Genomic DNA, 21,211 nt, shown 5'->3' on the forward strand with positions numbered 1-21,211 from the left:
TACGTACAGATATCACGCAAAAACATCGTTAAATTTCATTCGATAGCGGTCAAAATGGATATTTTCGTTGAAATATGCTGCCTGAAACTTTTCGCGATTACAATACTTCCTTTTTACTTCGTACAAGGAAGTAAAAAAAAAAATTATAAGTAGCACATACTTATGTACTCAATATGTGATAAAATTTAAGATTCATTCAAACAAAACGATAGCCTGAAACTTCGAAATATATTACTTTTATTTTCTGGAAATCATCATTAGATGCTTAATTTTTAAATAGTATTTTTTGTATCTGTGGTCTAAATCTTACTTTTTGTTGAGAGGTGGCATTGCTGTTACTTTCTCCGAGAGCACGGCTTCTTCGCAGACGAGTAGTCCTTGTTTCAGCCCAGGTAGGTAGCTGTGTGCCACCACGCTCCTTCGATGTGCCTCGTTTTTGTCGCCTACATTAAACAAAAATGCAAGAATAACTACCCTCGTCGCTAACAGGATATTCGACGAAGATTACAAAAGCTTACATCTATGTTTTACGAATGTGAGATCTTTAATATCCTATAAAACGTATTATTAAATCATAAAATTACTAATTTTGAAACTTTTAAATGCAAGGAAATCATTCATTGATTTTGAGATGGGCAAAGAACATCTGATAATATTTTTATGACAAATATGAAACTAAAATCCTTTAAAACCATTTCAAATAATTGCTGTTATTCATACGTTAGTAACATTACATGGATGATTATAACTTTATAATGCTATTATAAACTTCACTAAATGGTATGATGTATGAACTACACAGAATCTCCTTTGTGTTAATTCAAAGAAGACTACTGTGTAACACACATCTTTATTTTCCACTTCCCGAAATTATGAGAGCCGGATACGGTTACAGTTATATCTAAGATCAATTACTGTTATTGAATTACAACACCTTTTAAAGTTAACAGACTCTGGACCAAAATGTCGACAAATGGTAACGATTCTGGCGACGCTTAGATTTGGCGAGAAATCTTAGTTGCCAAAATCATTGCCAACTTGGCGATATTTCGCCATTTTAGAGAGACGGCCATTTACTCAATGTTAAATAAACTTGCCCCTGTATTTTTGTTTTTTAGGCAGAGCATCTTCTCTTTCAAGCATTTCGTGTTACATTATACGAAAAATATTATATTTTTACGTATGATTTCGCTAAAATTATTTACATATATGCAAAATTCGTAATACGTCTGTATGTGTTTTAATATACAGTGCGTAAAATTAAAATTTTCCTTAAATGTTTTTGGAAAGAAAATCTAGTTCCTTAGATAGAATTTTTACCGATTCTTCTAATTAAAATGTGTACTCCTTTACAATTATGTGTAAAGAAGAGGCTCACGATCATTTCTTCCTGACTGATAAAATTATTCTACAAATTTCTTTGAATACTTTGAGGTTACAGTCAAGGAAAATATTTGTTCCTGTTCGGTGGATAAGAAATCATTATTGTTTGTCACTTTTTCGCTTTGTTTTGAAGATTGTCTGACCTTGATTGGTAAAGGGAAGGAGATGACGTACACTGGGAACAAAGACGTCAATCTGTGTTATAGGTTTCTATGGTAACAAAGCAAAAACATGTCTTGACCATTTTCGAAACAACAAAGTCTACGTTCAAAGTCCAATTTTTTTTCATTGCAGGAGTTTCATTTCAGATCAAGTTAAAAAGTGATCCATATAGTACATATTACTTCCATACAGAATCAATTTGTAGGAGGTCAAAAAGCTTTCATTTTTTTATTTCATTTTTTTCCTCCTCCTCTCTCCTTCCCCTTTTAGACATAAATATACTAAAAACTTTCTCAGTGCTTAAACTGCTTAAACTGTGCTTTTACATTTAGAATAGGCCCTATCAGAGTTGTATGTTCAGGCATCACATCGATGTTGCGAATGTGTTTGACTTATTATAAACAGCAATTGAACTATAAAGTATCCGTCTATAAAGTATTGGTCGCTATAAAGTATCCGTTTAAAATAAATTTTGTGTATATTTCTATGTCGTTCATTTAAATAAACTGCTCACAGAATTGTATCGAATAAATAATAAATGAAAAAAAAAATCTGAAAGCTTTCATATTTTTATAATACATCCAAAGGGGCGTTTTTTCAACGTTTTGCGTGTTACCTTTATTTATTAAATATCACCTTTTTCACACTACATAAAATTCAATTCAACACCAATACCACAAAATATTTAAAATCAGCAAAACAGTATGTCTTTATAATTTCCGATATACAGTCTCGCGCGCTGGAGATCATTTTTTCCCCCGTACAGTGTTGCCATCGCTTTGAAATCGTTGAGTTTGTTAATCAAAAATTCGTTAAAATTTTACAAACTATGAAATAGATAATAAAACAAATTCCAAAATCCAAATTTGCGCTTCATGTTCAGATGGAGAACTACCTTATTCAAACATTGATGTCGTTGTTTTTTTTGCAATGCGAGATACATACATACATTCATGCAGATTCTTCATTATTTATTTTTTAAATATAATGCAGGATCTAATATTTGGTGGCAACAATTTGAAACGTGAAACGCCACAAAATGCCAAAATGAAATTAATAGCTGTTCTGAACTAACTCCCTTTGGGCTAACAAGTTTATATTAAATTTTTCCTGAACGTGTAGATCAAATAAACCATGCATTTCAGACATTGAAGAATGCTTTGCGAGTAATAGATAACCGCCAAGGCTTAACGGGACAATACTCATTTCTCCCCAAGGCATATAATAATTATTATAATAATTTTGATGTATGTTTTAACACCAAAATTATTTATAAAAGCGTCCTGTTATTAGCATTTATATACAGATACATAAAAAGGGGCCTAATGCATAATCATTACATATATATATATATATATATATTAATTTAACAAACATTCTCTATTCGTAAAAAAAAAAATTAAATTTTAAATGCAATTGAATTACAAATAAATGATTAATTATTGCTGCGAACTAATCTACAATGTCATTTAAATTCTGAGAGCATATGTAAATCAAGTGCAAGTATCAAAATTTATGAATATATAATAAATGTGTAATATATAATTCCAATAATTTTTTTAATCCTAAACATTTATAAAAATGCATAAGTGAATAATTGTTGAATAGGCAGGAGATATATATAATTACAAAACTAATATATATATATATATATATATATATATATATATATAATAAACGTATAGACAAAGCCAGATAAATATATAAAAGATTAGTGAGACTGATTCTTAAGATAAATTTAAAATATAAACTTTAAAAAGATTTAAAAAAAGATTTTAGAGATAAATTTTATGCACATTTTCGAAAGCTGCTCCGAAAAAAATTTAATACGATTTCCTATATATCTTTCAATATTATTAGCAAAATAAACTCAAAGCACAGATTTAAGAGAAATGTTAAAAGTACATTTATTTAAAAAAATTATTTTTTAAAACCTATTAAAAATTAATGTTATGAATTCGACTGTAGTTTCATTCGATCCTTGCTACAAATTTCGTCTCAGAACATCGATGCATTTTGATGATTGAAAATGGTGGCATATCTTAGCCCAGTAAAAGGAAAAAAGCACTTTATCTTAAGCACTTGTGATTAGCATTCTAAAAAAAAAAAAAAAAAAAAAAAAAATTATTCGCGATTGCAATACTTAATTTATTTCCTGTAAATCATTCCATTTATGGATATGTGCCACGCGGGAAAATTTGCATTGATACGTACAAGATTCATGCAAGAAATATATACATTGAAGCCTGCAAGATCCATGCAAGTAAGTTTTCTATCTATAAAAATGCAATGTATTGTACACTACTTCATTTTGGTAATTAAAAAAAACAGCAATGTAATATGAAGCAGAATCGTTTTGACTTCGAAATAAAATTTAGACTTATTATTCCCTTTAAGGCTACATCATTTTTTTAAGTTTTAATTATACATTTACTCACATATTTCTTCCCCGCGCGTTTCCCTACCGCCATCTCCCCAGTTCTTTTTAGCTTATAATTTAGAAACTTCTGATTTGTCACAGCATCGTCCAAAGTATGAATAAACAGCAAATTAATTTGTGTAAGTAAAAATAACAGTACTAAAAGTGACAATTAAAACTGATTACTTTGAAAAATGGATGCGATAATATTAGTAAACCTATTTATATGTGCTTTCTAATGCACTAAATTTTTTCTTTAGCTCAAAGTTTAGTATCTAAAATATACCAACAAGTGTCGCCATCTAGTGGCCTTAAATGTAAATTTATTAAAATGTTTCCTTTCTAAGTGTATTTTAAAGTATATTTATAAGTGCATTCCGAAATTTTTGAATCTATGCATTTATCGCCACTATAATTAAGAGATATACGTTCCTATTCCCCCTTCTGAAGAATTAAAAGAGTAAGTTTAAAATAAAAAACGGAATGAAAGTCAGCCATCAGTAGCCGTAACAGTCAGGAAATAAATAAGCATTTTCCTAGTAAATTTATTCGAAAACAATTTGATCACATATCTTTCTGATTAGAAATCCTAGAATTATTATATTTATAACGTTTATTCATTTTATTAGAAAATTATTTATCTCATAGTGTCGCCATCTAGGGTTCTGCGATGGAACTAAAATATTAGAAAATGTTACCATTAGATTAATACATTTCTAACACTTAAAATTTTTATTTCTTTTTAACTTTTTAATACGCTAATTCTTTGTTGAAATATGTGTGTATTTGTGTACTTTTTTATCCCTGTTATTAATAAAAGAAAGATAAATTCTACACCAACTGGAAATTTTCATCATTCACCTAAAAACTGAAACCACGGAATAACATATATCAAACGACATTTTAAAACCACATATATCATTAGTAAACTTATAAAATCAAAATTAGCGCAGGCTACATAAATGCATATAAGAGAAATATACGGATAAATGAAAAACTAATATAACATTTAAAATGCAATTTCAGACAAGGTATTTATAAAATACTTTGTTATGAAAAATTAATATATCATTTAAAATGCAATTTCAGACAAGGTATTTATAAAATACTATCTGAAAAATAAAATACTATTGCCAACAGTAAAATTGTAAAGAATTTCGATGATTAAATATTTAGATTATAGTTTTTTTTTTTTTTTTTTTAATTTTAAGTTTTAAGGCATATTCTTACACAACTTTTCATTGTTTCTGTATAAATTCTCTATTGTTTATGAGAAGAGGGACGAATATAGTGGAACTACGATTATCTATTAGTTTGGGGTCCGTCGTCTTGATGGAAAAGGGCAGAAACTTCTCTGGCTGGGCAGTCTTCATACGCAGACAATATACAACGAAGATTTAATTTTAGCATTGTATAGTCCAGCTTTGTATAGAATGGATAAAAGTCAATATTAGAACTGAATATTTAGTTAGTACAGCTATTAAGCATACTTCATGATTTATATATAGTAAAAATATAACACTTAAATACACCAATCACAGTTTTCATCAGAAACATGTTAATAAACAAATAAAAAAAAATCTGAAAGGTTTCAGATTTTAAATTACGTCCAAAGGGGCTTTTTTAACGTTTTGTGTGTTACCTTTATTTATTAAATATCATGTTGTTCTTTGCATTTAAACCATAAAATTCAGTTCAATAGTAATGTCGCAAAATAATTTTAAAATGAGCCTGTCTTTAGAATTTCTGATACAGAGTTCCGCGCGCTGGAGATAAAAAGGTTTTTTTACCCCGTGGAGTGTTGCCATTGCTCGTTTCGAAATTCTTGAATTTGTTAATCAAAATTTTATAAAACATGAAAGTTTACGAAGTTTTACAAAATATGAAATCGATAATAAAACAAATTCCAAATTTCAAATTTGGTCTTCCACGTGTCCATATTCGCAGGAGGATTACGTCATTCAAAATTCGATGGCTCTATGTACCGTTGCTTTATCACAATGCGAGAAATAGACATACATTTATGCAGATTTTTCATTATTTAATTTCTTCAAATATAATGCAGGACTCTAATATTGGGTGGCAACAGTTTGAAAAGTGAAACGGATATTTATAGTGATTCAACGCATAGTCGCAAAACGAAAACAAAGAGTCCTTTAGGAAACAAAGCCCCTTTGGACTAAAAACAACTTTTCCTAAGCCATTTCAGCTCATATTCTTCTCTTTTTGTTTATACATGAGGAGATTGTTCTTTTGAAATTTCAGAAATGCTTACATATGTTGATAAGGTACGTAATATCCAGTTGACTGTTCATCCCACCAGCTGAGACGTAAAGTTGCTGAATACTAGCAGTTCGAATTGGGTTCGAGTCCAAACAAATGGGCTGGCTACCTGGGCGTTTTTCGTGGTTTTCTCAACGTGTCGCGTGGATGCGAGGTAGTTTTCCTTAAAAAGTCCTCCTCAACGCATTTCTCCTATTAGGCAGAGAGCTCCCGCGAGCTTTACCGTTATCAAATAAAGTTACCAACAAAATCAATTCAGAGACTATCGAAATTGCACGATGAGTTTAACTTAAAATTTCATACGTGAAGTTTCGATAGTGTAATACAAAATTAAGCAAACCAACATTTTGCTTCTTAAAGTTTGGTTTCGTTTATTTAATTACGGCAAAGCACTCGAGGGCTATCTGCCTAAGTAGAGGGATGCCTTCGTGGAGGACCTTCTGAGGAAATTTGGCTCGTATGCACGTGACACATGCTAAAAAAACACGCAGGCAGACTTTTCGCCGGGATTCGAAACTCGGATCGAACTACCAGCGTTCAGCGACATTTCCGCTCAGTCGCCGATGGCTGAAGAACCGGAATGTACATCATATCATTTTCGAACTCGAACAGAATCTCATATAAAATGTAAGCGAGCCTAAGTTTGCTAATGGCTTGCTTCAGTTAGAATACACTAATTTTAAACAGTGTTTCAGTCATTTATTTTTATAAACATGATGTTGAAAAATCATTTTATTCTACAGTATGACTTGTTGGGTTTTAAGCTTCTTAGTCCAAAGGGCCAGTTTGCCCAGAAGGACAAATAATTTCGCTTTGGCATTTTGCGTTGATTAACTTTTTAAATTACTGCCACCAAATATTAGAGCTCTCTATTATATTTAAAGAAATTAAATAATGAAGAATCTGCATAAATGTACATATATTTCTCGCATTGTGATAAAACAACGGTACATAGAACCATCGAATTTTGAATGACGTAATCCTCCTACGAATATGGGACCAATATGGAAGCCCAACTTTGAAATTTGGAATTTGTTTTATGATCGATTTCATATTTTATAAAACTTTAACGAATTTTTGATTAACAAACTTAAGGATTTCAAAGCGAGCCATGGCAACGTTGCACAGAAAAAGCATTTTTATCTCCATCGCGTGAGTCTCTGTATCGGAAATTCTAAAGATATGCTCATTTTAAAACTATTTTGCGATATTGCTGTTGAAATGAATTTTATGGTTTAAGTGGTTTAAGAGCAAAGAACGTGATATTTAATAAGTAAATGTAACACACAAAAGTAACACAAAATGTAACACACAAATCTAGTTCCTTAGATAGAACTTTTACCGATTCTTTTAATTAAAATGTGTATTCCTTTATAATAATGTGTAGAGAAGATGCTCACTATCATTTGGTTATTTTAAATTTTTTAGAGGAGATTTAGGGATTTTACTGTTATAAAATTCAAATTATTAGTTATATAAATTCAAATTATCTAAATATTCCGCGGAAATAATATTGGGATATTTTTGTTTATAAAAATACATATATACTACATAACAAGATAACCTTTTTAAAATTTTAAAAGGGCAAAAATTATTGAGAAATACGTTTACTGATTTAAAATCGAACAGTTTGCTAAGCAACTATACTCATAATTTAAAAAAAAATTAAGACACATCGACGGATACTACGCGCAGAATTGGCTATGTAACTTATGTCTTTTTGAATAGAAACAAAATGCATATTGGGCCAAAAAATTGGGAAAGGCACCATCACAGATATTTCTGACGTCAAAATAATACACTTTAAGACACAATAACACGCCGAATAAATACTAATTCAGAAGACAAACAACAAAAATCAGCGTTATATTTATAAAATTTTCACAGGACTAGTTTCGATGGTTTTACCGAACCACCATCCTCAGCTGCAAAACCGCAAATGAACAAGATAGGAAAAAATTATAAGATAAGATAAGAAAGCCTGGACAAGAATAAGCAAGTGGCGCCATCTGTTGGTGAAACCAGAACTAAAACATAATTTCTTTAAAGGCCGAAGGCAAATTTGGATTGGAATTAGGATCCTTAACTAGAACAGAAAAATTTTTATGAATGTGAAATGCCTCTAGAAAATCCAGTTCTCCAATGGAAGATGTTTTTTGAATAATTTTGGCAGCAGAAATATTGGAAGTGTGATTTTCGGACCAACAATGTTGCGCAACAGAAGACTTCTGTGTTTCCTTTTTTCTAACATATGCCTCATGTTCCTTGACGCGAAATTTTAAGGCTCTCTTAGTTTGGCCAATGTAAATTAAACCACACTGGCAAGGAATCCTATAAATACCCCAGGAATTCATATCCGGAATGGGGTCCTCAAGTATGGAACTCGGAATTTTATTGATGGGAGAATAAACAACCCGAAAGTTAAATTTCTGCAAAATATGTGCAACTTTATAGCTAATTGATGGAAAGAAGGGAATGAGAACAGAATTTTTATAATCTCCTAAAACAAGAGTGTGCTTTTTAGTGTGTTGAAATGAGAATTTTTTAACTGCTTGATTAATAATGTTGGGTGAAAAGCCCCTGTCAGTAGCTATTGCTTTTAAATAATTTAGTTCTTCATCAAGGGCTAGTTTGGAGGAGCAAAGTTGAAGAGCACGGAAAACATAGTAATTGTTTATTCTCCCATCAATTCTATGGAATACATATTTGCTGATTAATTAGCCTTAAAGCGCGTTACCCCGAATGGGTTATTAGTCTCGAAAGAGAATTTTCTGTTAAATCAACTATAAAAGGCAAATCACATTCTGGTGGCAACAGTTTCAAAATGGTCTTTAAAGAAATTAAATTTTGAAGAATTTCTCGAACATGGGCACCTGGAAGCTCGAATTTTGAATTTCGTATTTTATTTTCTAAAATTTTAATGAATTTCTGATTAGCAAACTCAACGATTTGAAAGTGACAACACTGTACGGAATAGAATACTTTTATCTCCAGCGCACGAGACTGTCTGTTAGAAGTTCTAATAATATACTGTTTTAAATATGTGGTGATTTTGCTTTTGAATTCAGTTTAATGGGGTTTAAATCCAAAGAGCGTGATATCTAATAAATAAAGTTAATATACAAAACGTTAATAATAAAAGATACACAAAAAAAATTTGTAAGCCACGTTATTGAGAAAACTGAACATTGATACAGTGAACCAAGGAAAAAATACAAAAACGTATACGACACTTAACACTGCATCAGGAATTCTAAACATATGCTGCTTTGAAAATTTTTGTAATTTTGTTGTTGAATCGCATAGGGCGTAAATGCGAAGAAAATGGTGCTTAACAACAAAGCTAGCAGGAGTGAGTACAACACCAGACTGGTAGACTGCGAGCTTAACAACTCCTTTTGGGCAATCGTTAAAATCTGAACTTTTTCAGATTTGTTTATAATAACATTTTTGTTTATGAATTGTATCTAGTTATATTATTTTTCAATTATAATTTCCATAATATGTGAATTTCAGTGAATCACCCCAAAACGTTTTCTACTGTAACTCTAAACATGGCATGAAAAGTTAAACTTACCTGTTCCAGCTTCCATCTCTCATGTTCTCTCTGTGGTCTGCATTGGTCGCCTCGCGGTCCCTTTGTTTGTTGCTTGAGAGTATGCTTTTGTCAAGGCTGCGCTCTCTTATGCGACGATAACGACTGTCTTCGACGAATCTCTGGTCTGTTCTGATAGGACGTACGTGTGGGACCTCCCCCAGCACTTTACGATTACCACTCGCTCTGTGGAAGATGCTGGAGGACGAGAGGTCATCTGCCGACATGGAGATGGTCATTGCACCAGGAGGCATTGAAGACCGACCACCGTTCTCATCGAGGCCTGACCCTACAGGAATGTCTAGAAAGTCCGTCAACTTGGGCAAAACGATATGGTGCTCATCAGTTAAACTTTCTGGAGTAGCTGGAGAAGAAGCAGTATAAAATTTGACAATGAATTACAGAAAATTCTCCTTTTATGATTCTTCTGTGTCAAGTTTACTGGGTACTTTTCGGAGAAGATCATTTGCTGAAGAGTATTTCTTTAAAATTTTCTGGCTTTAACATCGAGCCCGAATTCGATTAGGTGTTTACAGTTTGAATATTGGTTACGTATGGTACTCTAATGATTTACTTAGGATTACCGATCTTAGAATATTAAATAAGAAATCATTATAATTTATCTTACAGCATATAGGTTTTCGTTTTGCCTAATAAACAATGAATAGTAATTAAAAAGTTTGATTTTAACCCGTAACAGGGGAGATGAAAAAGTTGAACATAACAGGGAACGTGCGGTCTCAGAGACCGCGCATTATAATAAATTTTTAAAAATCGTCTAATTAAAATATCATCGTGATATTTCACTTAGATGTTCTTTGAACATTTTACTCTGAAAAGAAAATATGTTTTTACACTTTAAAGTGAAATTAAAGTTTTCCCAGAAAATTTCCCCATAGCCTCAAATTTTTCGATGAAAATCATATGCTGCACTAAATTCTATAAAACTAAAAATAAGAATGCATCTATTTTGAATTAACTATTTTATCTATATTAGTTAATATTCAAAGCAAATTTTAACCGCAGAAAATTGTATGTAGCACAATACAGAAAAATTTTGAGTCCGGAAATACTTTACATTGCTTTCTATGGGACGAAAGACTGCTGCTCTGCTTGGTCATATAAAATTTAAGTAAAAATGGTTATTCGCTGCAGCGCCTACAGATGTAAAGAAAGTTTCGTGAAAGGAGGACTTGTAACCTTTCATAGGTAAGTTAAAACTGCATGATTTATTATTTTATTTTCAGTATTTTTGTCATTTTACTATCTCTGTTGAATTGGTTGGAAAGTTTCAGCCATATTGTATAAGAAAATTGCCGCCGTATATGACATTTTCAGCATGTATTATTAGCATCAAAATGTATTAAATACTGTGACACTATTTACTAGAATCACCCTTTACAAATAATTGAATTTTATGTTTTTTCCGTGTATTCCGTTGAAATAGAAAGCTGCGCCAATTGGCGTTAACCTTTTTTCGCCAAGTCGTACGCGTTTTGATTTCATAAACAATTACTGCCTTCGATAAAAAAAAGAAAAATGCTGTTATTAGCATTAAATTATTGAGAAAAGATTGTGCGATATATTTACTTTGTTAAAAAAAAAGCTGAAGATCCTGATTCATGCAACATTGAACATAAACAGTTAAACAGCATTATTTTAAAAATCGGATTACTTTTATAAAGCTCAATGCTTTACCATTATTTTCTATAAAATCAATTAAAATAAAAATAATCTGGATTATAATTCTGTCTCATCTACGATGCTATTAGAAATTTATTATAATTGAAAAAATGTGATGTGAAAAACTTACCATATTTTAAATAGTATTTAAAAATAAAATAAAAAAAAAAAAAAGGTGAGTGAGAGAATTTTTAACTGTAATATCATTTTGATCCTAATAATATAATCTCAAGTAATATAGAATAATAAACTAGTAATATAATCTCAAGTAATATAGAATAATAAACTAGTAATATAATCTCAAGTAATATAGAATAATAAACTAGTAATATAATCTCAAGAAAAGAGAGGCAATCAATGGCATAAATACATATAAGTCAATGTGATTTTCTTTTTCTCTTTAGGATGCAATGCATTAAAATTAAACGAGATTTATTTACCTTCTCAAATATTATAACAGTAGTGCAATTAATTTTTTAACGTTATTCAAAATTAAAGTTTCCATCTCAATTTTTTTATTATTTATTTTAGATTTTCTTCCTAAAATTATTTAACCTAAACATCTTAAACAATGGTGCAAATAATTTAAAGCGATTATTAAAAATATAGATAAAATATTCAGGAAAAAAGGGGCTAAGTTATATCTAAATATAATTGTAAAAAATCGAACAACCTAATTCGAGGCCGTTGTCTGCTGACTGCTATCAGACGGAAATAAAAAGCACTATGCGGGTGAGCCGTCTACCTGTTATATGAAGTCGTTGGTCAGACCGCACGTTCCCTGTTACGGGTTAATTTATCTTGCCTTATTAAATAATGCAGAACAGAGTTATTACTCATAATTTACAATTCAACTATATTAAACTAAAATATATTCATTAATTATTCAAGAAACTAACAAAAAACTAATATTATATTACGTCTCATTGTTTTCTTCAAATATATTTTAAAATATAATTCGGTTACTGTAAATATTACGAAAAAAGAAAAAATTAAAAAATTTAGAATAAAAGAAAAAAGGAGAAGAGAAACATATTTTACATTAACTTCGTTCTTAATCACAAGACATGTGGCATGAAGTTTTAGTTTATGCTTTCAAACAAATTGTAACGCATACTGCAAGTATGGATCAATCACGAAACAATAGCTCTCGCATGTAATTTTAAACTCTTTTTATATTTGTATTTATTTATTTATTTTGGAACTCCCACATCATACCACAACAAGATACGAACAATATCATTATCTATTTGACTAAATACTTTATGCATCATTCCCCCCTTTCGTCCTCATTTAAACTGAGGAACATAAATGTGTTAAATTTTTCAAATTTAATAAGTGAAATCGAACATATATTTTCAAGGAAAACTGCATATAAATTGGTCACTTGGATAACACTGCGAATAATATTTCTGCGAAAAGAAATTTTCTAGAAAACTTTCTGTTAACAATTTTGGTAAATTTTCATCACCGATTACAAAGCTTTAATAGTGCTACGTAAATAAAATTCAATTATCGCAAGATTATAAATTTCACTGAAATACAAGAAACATTCCATAGCTTTAAATATTTCTGCATTCTTCTCGAAAGAGAAATAAAATATTTTGTAAATATAAATAATGAGCAGGCAATTGAAAAATTTCTGATTATTAATTTTGGTTTAGTCAATAAAAAGAATATACATGTAATATAATAGAAATAAGCTTGGAAATGTCCAAAAGGTGAGCCTTTGAAACGTTAAAAATATACTACAAATAAATTTTAAAAAAATAATTAAAAAAAAGCTTTTTACTTAGTTGACATTTTGCAGTATTATTCATGATTTAATGACAAAGGAGGAGACAAAAGGGAATAAGTAGATAACACTTACCTCTGTCATGTGATCGCTGACTATTGCTGTCTGCTAGGCTTTCTTCAAGACCGCTGTCTTCTCCCTGAGACCAGTTATTGGGCCCTGTGTAGTGGCCCTCTTTCAAAAATAATTCTGGTTCTGGAGCCTAACGGAATAATATGTATTATAATTATTTTGAAAACTTCAGAGTTTTTTGCTAGTTCTTGCTCTGAAGCTTAATAGAAAAATATATATTGTAATTACTTTGAAAACGATATAGTTTCTTGAAAAATGTAAAGCTTTGCTCTGGAGTCTAACAGAATAATGCATATTATAATTATCTTTGAAACTTTATAGTTTTTTGAAAACTTTATATTTCTGGTTCTGGAGCCTAACAAAGTAATATGTATTGTAATTATTTTGAAAACTTTATAGATTTTTCTTCATTAGAATTTTTGTCAATTTGAAAATCTTTAAACACGAGCATACAAAACAAAATCGAAAAGAATTTGCTTCTAAAAAGCAAGTACTTTTGAAAAAAAAAAAAAAAAAAAAACTGATAATAACTCCCTTAAGAATTCTATTAAACCTTTTGCTGTGATTTATTTCTTGGTATAAAATAATCCATATAACTAATAGCCCTTATAGAGATAACAGACAGCTAGAGTCAAGATATTTCGTTAAAATGTGGTACTAAAAAAGCTACAAACTTTTATATTTACACAGATAATTCCCCGCGAAATTTCACTTTAAATTTAAGCCTTAAGTATTTCGCTTGTTTGTAAGCTACAGTTGAAAATATTGTTTATATTTATTCAGAAAGTGTTGTGAAAGTTAATTGAATACAAAAATTTTTTCCTGTTGTGTACGATTGTGTTTAGGAAATTTACAAACGATATTAATTGCAAGCAATTGCCGTTTCCTCCTATGCTGATTTCTATTTGGTCCGATGATAGTAGTATAGTGCTGCCATCTATTGACTGATAATGAAACGTCAATAGCTTTCATACTTTTTCAAGCCGGTTTAGATATTTAGACGATGTACTGCCGCCGCAATAGAAATGAAAATTGAAATGAGTACAGTTTGTAAACGTTCTTGTCATCTATATGCCCTATCAGTTAACAGCTGTCGACTGTGTTTCCACGACCAGGTTTTGTCATGTTATTATTTGAAGAGCTTCTTAAATATTAATACTGAGTTGTATCAGCATTGTGAATTATTTAAATAAAAGGAATATTAAAATCCCGTAAATGTGTTAACAATAAATTTCCTTTTACTTAGCTTAAAAAGGAAAACAAGCGATAACCTAATCACTAGAATTCCGTATATCTACATTTGAAATAGCTGGAGTTCTGCTAAAACTAACTTTTATCTTTAGTAAACATTATATGAAAACTTAAACGTTTACTCACGGCAAGCAATGATAAAATAAATGATCAGGAAAATAGAGTTAATTAGAGACGAAAGAAAAATGATTTCATCTATCAGTAAATTACTACAGAAATGCATTTTCGATTTAATCATGTATCAAAAATCATGTAAAAAAAGTTCCTTATCTCCCGTTTCACTGGGCCGATTGAGGAAATTCAAATTGCATTTTTCATGTCTCGAAAGCGCGACGTAGGCTATGTATTAGATTTATATATAGCATTGTTCAAATATAAGTATTTTTACACAAAATCGGACTTTTTCTGAAATGACGTACGAATTTTTTTTCCATATTTCGATTCTACGGCTCAAACTATTATGCCTAAATATTAAGTTTTGTAAAGTTTAGTATGAAATTTACGGAAAAATTAAAAATTTATCTTGGCACATTTTTTTCAATTTGCGCCAGAAATGGAAAAAATGGAAAATCCTTTTTTTTCTTTAATTTCGTTCGTTAATATCATCAAAATGTTAGAAATAGATTATTTGTTTGGAAAACAAACTTTAAACGTAATAACAACAATAATCAATATTTTCACATAATATGGGAAATGTTAATGGATTGCAGCAATTTTGTGCTCAAATTATAGCAAAATAAATCAAATGACACAATTTTCAAGATTAATAAACTATAGATGCACTTACAGCGATAAATGAAGCCTCCGAAAAATTAGAATTAAGAATCGAAAAATATAAGGTAAGGAAAACACATATTCTTTTGCTAGAATTGAAACATTTTGGAGAAGAAAATTGTTGTAATTGATATAAATCACATTCCCCTATTCAGTCTCCAAGAGTAAATGAAGTAATTTTCACCTCCAGTTTAATAATGATGTAATAAACATATTACAATTTATAAGCTGCTGCATTATTTGATAGCGGCACTTCAATTAGATGCGAAACAATTGGAAATCATTGATGAATTCTTTGAGTCAGTTTAGTCATGCGGAAAAGTACCTACTATGCACAACTGGTAAAGTCAGTATTAGAAATAAAAACACTCGCATATATAATATAAGTATATTAGCAACACAGTGGGTAATTTGAAGAGAAATAACAGAAATTAATGTTAAAATGGCAGGAAATAATTTGTTGATCCCCTGGAAGAGCGGTTCTCAACCGGTGGTATGCAAGAGAAACAGCTGGTATACAAAGAAACAAAGTATTTTTAACTATTCAAAAATCTCGTGAGAAAAGAAGAGTGACAATAGATAGAAATACAGAACAATCGATACAATCGATAGAAATTTTCCAACAATCGATAGATAGATTATTAATACAACAATCGATAGAAATTTTCTATGACTGAACTCTAACTGAAGATTTCATAAATAACACACTTATTAACTAACTTTAGGCTGAACGGAAAAAAAGAATTTAACGGCACTTCAAATAAATTATGAACTTAAATTTTTTTTTATTTTTATTTATTTATTTATTTATTTTTTTTTGCATAACGTATTTGTATGAACAAGGACATACTTCCATGTTATAATTGGAAAGAAATACAGAACAAAATTAAAAATGGATCCTAATTTGAGGTTAAAGCTAAGTGAAATAAGATATTAAAAAAACTGATCTCCCTTAAACAGGCCCAAATTTCACACTAAATTTTAGAATTAAAGTATTATAGCTTAAATTTTGATAAATAAAATGGTAAACAATTTTTAATATAATATTGTTTAATGTGTGAATATTTAGTAGGCTGTGCAAGTGGCAAAATATATATTTTTAAATATTTCTATTGAAAAATAGAAAAAATATCCTTGTAAAATGTAGTGGTGGTACTAAAGCTTTTCAGTTTTTGTTTAGATGTAGGCGTAAGTCAAAAGGTTGAGAACCGCTGCTTTAGAAACTTGACATAAAATCGCCAAAGAACACGAAGGTACATTGCAGAGACAGGTGATAAGTGACGGAAGACAGGAACGCCTGGTGTATAACATAAGTAAACAGTTACATGTCCCACGTCCTTCACTTTCTCGAAGCAACAACTCCCTGGAGTCCCATGAGGCTGCACTGGGAGTTTACATGGCCAAACAGGAGTTAGGTGTCAAGTAGATGTTACATAGGGCGTTATTTATAAGACAAAGTAAGTTAAAAGGAATATAAAGGATAGCATTAAAACACTAAAACACACATATAAGCCGAAACACATAGATACACAAAAATAAACATAAAAACACAGTTATAATTACAAAACATAAAGCCATAAAAACGCAGACGGGAACTTTATAGAGATATTAGATATTCTTTTTTGGGAAGCAGGAAAGATGAAAAATAAGCAAACGAATTTGTCGGGAATCGAACCACGGACTTCTGGAATACGCGACCAGCGTGCAGACCACGAATACTTCTGGAATACGCGACCAGCGTACACCACGAAGGCATGCCAAGAAGGCGGGAGAAATACCTTATAACTTTAAATTTATTGTCTATCACAATGAAATAATCTCTCTTTTCTCTAGGCGAAAAACACCAAATGTTTCTAAACACAAATAACATAATGTTACCTACTTGTGTGCAGAAATAAGTTCTGGTTAAACTAAAATTAAACCCATACTTGATTCAAATTTATTCACCAAACAATGCTTTTTAAATATGGTTTTAAATATTTTAGTGTAATTTTAAATATTTACCGAATGCTTTTTAAATATTTTAGTGCAATAGTTCATGAAATAACTTTATTTGATAGATTCAGAAAATTTTAAAGAAAGAAATATGGGCATTTAAGTGATATCAAGATAGCTAATTTCCATAAAAAATTTTGATGAATACTTTCTTCATCGGAGGATCATTATTAAACATTAAGGATCGTTGCTCAGTTTCATACCGAACGAAACGGCAGACAAGCTGGCTCTGTCTGAGAAGAAAAATACATAATGAACCTTTAGGAAACAACAAAATCCTTCTACAAAATCACAGCGGCAGCAGATTAAACAACTGGATTTGGCAATTATTACAGCAAAAGTTATTACAGCAAAAGAAATGTTTTGACATCCTTAGACCTCCTGATGAGACATACAGCTGCAAAGTTAACGCTTCCGATATTCTGTCACTCCAGAAGGAATAGAATTTAAGTACCATTGAAAAGATCTTATTTTGTACTAATCCATTATTTTTATTTTAAGAAAGTTTCCTTTCCCTTCTTATTTCAATTTCCAACCAGAATGCAAATTTAAGTGACGTATATATGTATGACGTATATAGAGACGTATATAGAGATGTATATAGAGACGTATATAGAGACGTATATAGAGTTCGTAGTTATTTACGTGTAGAACGGGTTACGCCGAGAACGAATTTATGCCGCGAGAACGATTTACGCAGCGTGCTTGCAGGTAGCTTGTGTAGCTGAATATTTGTGCTAGCCACCTACTTTAAGTTATGTTGATATTTTAGATTTAGCTTTGTTGTGTGAGGCCGATCAAACTGACTAGATCAAAGTAGGATCCAGTCGTGGATTTGAAATTTGCTTCATTTTGATAGTACATACTATTTTGTGTTTAAGGTACTTAGCCACAAGTGGTGGATAGTTTGTGAGCACTGAGTGTGTGCATATTCCGTTCAGTTTAGTTAAAATAAAACGGTTTTATAACGTCGGCAGTCATCCATTTTTACAAGACATAGAGAGACTTCGCTGCCTCCTCTTCAGTAAGGTCTGCATTCTATGATCTGGAAAAGAGCAAAACTCTACATCACATAAACTAACTAATTATGAATACGGTTTAAAGCAGAGGTACTCGACCGGTGGTACGCGTACCACTGGTGGTACGCAAGAGAAAAAATAGGTGGTACACAAAGATTCAAAGTAGTTTTAACTACTATTAAATCTAAAAATTAAAACCCCAACATCCTGTTTTTTCTGTAAGACTCGTAAATTTATGCGATCTGAGCTTTGTTCAAGAATGATGGTGGTACTGGCACTTTGTAGTGGTTGTACTAAAGGTTTTTGTTTAGATGGTAAGCGTTAGTTGAAAGGTTGAGAATCGCTGGTTTAAAGAGAAACTTACATGCTAAATGGAAATTTTTTTTTTTTTTTTAAATTAGTAATACTTAATCGTTTTCTCTTTCCTGCAGCTTGTTTTCCTAAATAGTGTTTACTGTTATACTACCTCCAGAATAATTAACTATTTTTCAAATACCTTTTACTATTTAACTTGAATTTTGAAAAATATTAGCAAATAGTTACACACTTTTGAGGGAACTACAAGTCAAGGAGACATCCAGAATTTTGCGTTGAAAAGAAGGTCACAAAACTCATTTAAAGAGACTCGTTATATAAATTTGATTCATTACCAAATATTTACAAACTTAAACACAACCAAAAATGGCAGACAGATGTTTGTAAACATAGCGAACGTTCTTTTCATTTAACATATCCAAGAAAATGTTTTCTCAAAAATATTTTATAACGTAGTGTACATTGATATGGTTTCTGATATAACAGCCTGTAAAGTTACTATTTGAAACTAGCAGTTATTTATGGTTTCAGTCTTTATTATAACTTCTCCTTTCCGTTTCCTCATCAGAATGCAAATTAGTCTGATAGTATTATATATGAGGTTTTTGGATTCTAAGACAGAGCGTGTTTCTGCCTTTCCTGCGCACGTTACGTTAGTTCCTGCCAGTTCTGATAAGTATGTGATTGTTCGGCTTTGCATTCGGTTACCGAGTTGATATGCCGGTTAAAAGTTCTAAGCCAGCTTAGATTAAAATTTAATAATGTAGTCTTTGATCAAAATACTTCGTTCTAACTTGAAACTGACAACTTTTTTATCTGTGTCGCCACAAGTTGTGGTTGATATTGTTAGCCCAAGATTGTTCAAAATGCGTTCAAATTTCTGCTTAAATAAAAAGGTTTTTTTTTAGCTTTTCCAAGACTTTTTAGCTACTCGTAGACATAGCGATAATTCGATAACGTTTGTTTGAGGTTTAGGATTTATCAACTTCTACCAGATCCAGTAAACCCCTATTAAGTTATAAATAATAATTTAATATCGCAAGCAAGACCGAATGTTTTGAATGCTGTTATCACAAATAGCTTCATATTTTCGTATGAATTATAAATAAGTTTACAAACAAAATACAGTATATCAACTCAAAATAAATAAAAGGTATAGTTCGAAATAGAAAAAAATATAGAAAGAAATGAAAAGAAATGAATGCATAGAAATAATGCTTCTTTTCCTTTTCACGTCGCTTCTTTATAAATAATATACACGAATTAATTCTTTTGAAGGATAATATAAAAATATAAGTTAGGTACTATTCAGAAATTTCAAATTATAACCTCAAATTCTGTTCATTCAGACACTTACAGATTACCACTAAACCTGATTCCTTCAGCGAAAGAAAACATTCAAGCGTAAACATTTAAGTTATTTTAGGTTATGTTTTAATGCTTTTTAAAAGATATAGACTAGGCTTCTTTGTAATATAGTAATAGAAGACTTAAAACGTAATATATTGTTACGAAATGTACAGGCGCAGTGAGATAGCTTCCCCGAAAAGCAGTTTTAGGGTTGCCATAGAATGGCAAGGGAAGGCAGGGTTGCCACATTTGGCGAGAAATAGCCCATTTGGCAACAAAATTGGCGATATACCATGGACAGTTGGAGAACCTTCTGGAACGAATTCTTACCGGTTTAGCCCAGAATGTTCTCGAACACAAGCCGAAGGCTATATAAACCCTGCTGGTTCGCAGTCAGTTTGTGAGAGTGTGTCTCATCTAGTCAGGCCGTGCGGAAGCGATCGAGTTGACAGCCGGCGAGCGAGTGCCAAGTGGTCGTCGAGTGCATCGAAGAGTCTCTTAGTGTATCGCGGTTAGTGCATCGTCGAGAGAGTGTGTTAAGCTCCGGGAACGACTGAACCGAAGAGTCGGGAGCCACGCTCTGCGTGTCGTCGAGTACATCGCGGGTTGTAGCGTGGAGAGTCTCGAGAGTACGTGGATTTCCGAGAACAACCAAGCAGAGTCGGGAGCTATGCTCTGGTGCTTTGCAGTGAAGCTGTCTCCACCGTGATAGCTTGATAATCTGAAAGCTGTGTCGCTGATCGTGCCAGTGTGTTTATAACAGTTCGACGACTGTGAACGAGATTTTAGAGATGTCCTGATTAATACCGGCCAATAAAGTGTGTTTCGATACTTCATCAAGTGTCGTCGTTAATCACTCCAAATCCATACGAACCCCATACGAGCGTGAAGGAAGAAAATAACGTACAGTGGATGGACAAAAATATGGAAACACCTTGTGAAATGCATGTTTGAAAGAAAGATTGATTTTAATGAAATATGTAGGTGGCGCTGGCGTTTTTGAATACTGACGCCCCCTATACAACTTCGTAAATGTGCTAAACAGTTCAGTTGTTGTCGGAGTACTGTTATGTGAGGTAGTCATTGCATTATGTCAGAGTTAACAGACTTCGAAC

General features: G+C 31.3%; 1 protein-coding gene across 3 annotated transcripts in view; it reads right to left on the reverse strand.

Annotated features, from left to right (window-relative positions):
- LOC118185039 (uncharacterized) overlaps positions 1 to 21,211 on the reverse strand; it is a 337,637-nt gene that overhangs the window by 93,064 nt on the left and 223,362 nt on the right. For all 3 annotated transcript variants that reach the window (XM_085816092.1, XM_085816093.1, XM_085816094.1), the window contains 3 exons: positions 13,396 to 13,522; positions 9,825 to 10,206; positions 311 to 443 (listed from right to left, as the gene is read on the reverse strand). In XM_085816092.1, coding sequence (XP_085672218.1) covers positions 311 to 443; positions 9,825 to 10,206; positions 13,396 to 13,522 — 642 coding nt within the window. The remainder of the gene's footprint in view (positions 1 to 310; positions 444 to 9,824; positions 10,207 to 13,395; positions 13,523 to 21,211) is intronic.

This window comes from Stegodyphus dumicola, chromosome 4, assembly GCF_044657685.1.
Source record: "Stegodyphus dumicola isolate Sdum_Otavi_A_Nest chromosome 4, ASM4465768v1".
Lineage (NCBI taxonomy): Eukaryota > Metazoa > Arthropoda > Arachnida > Araneae > Eresidae > Stegodyphus > Stegodyphus dumicola.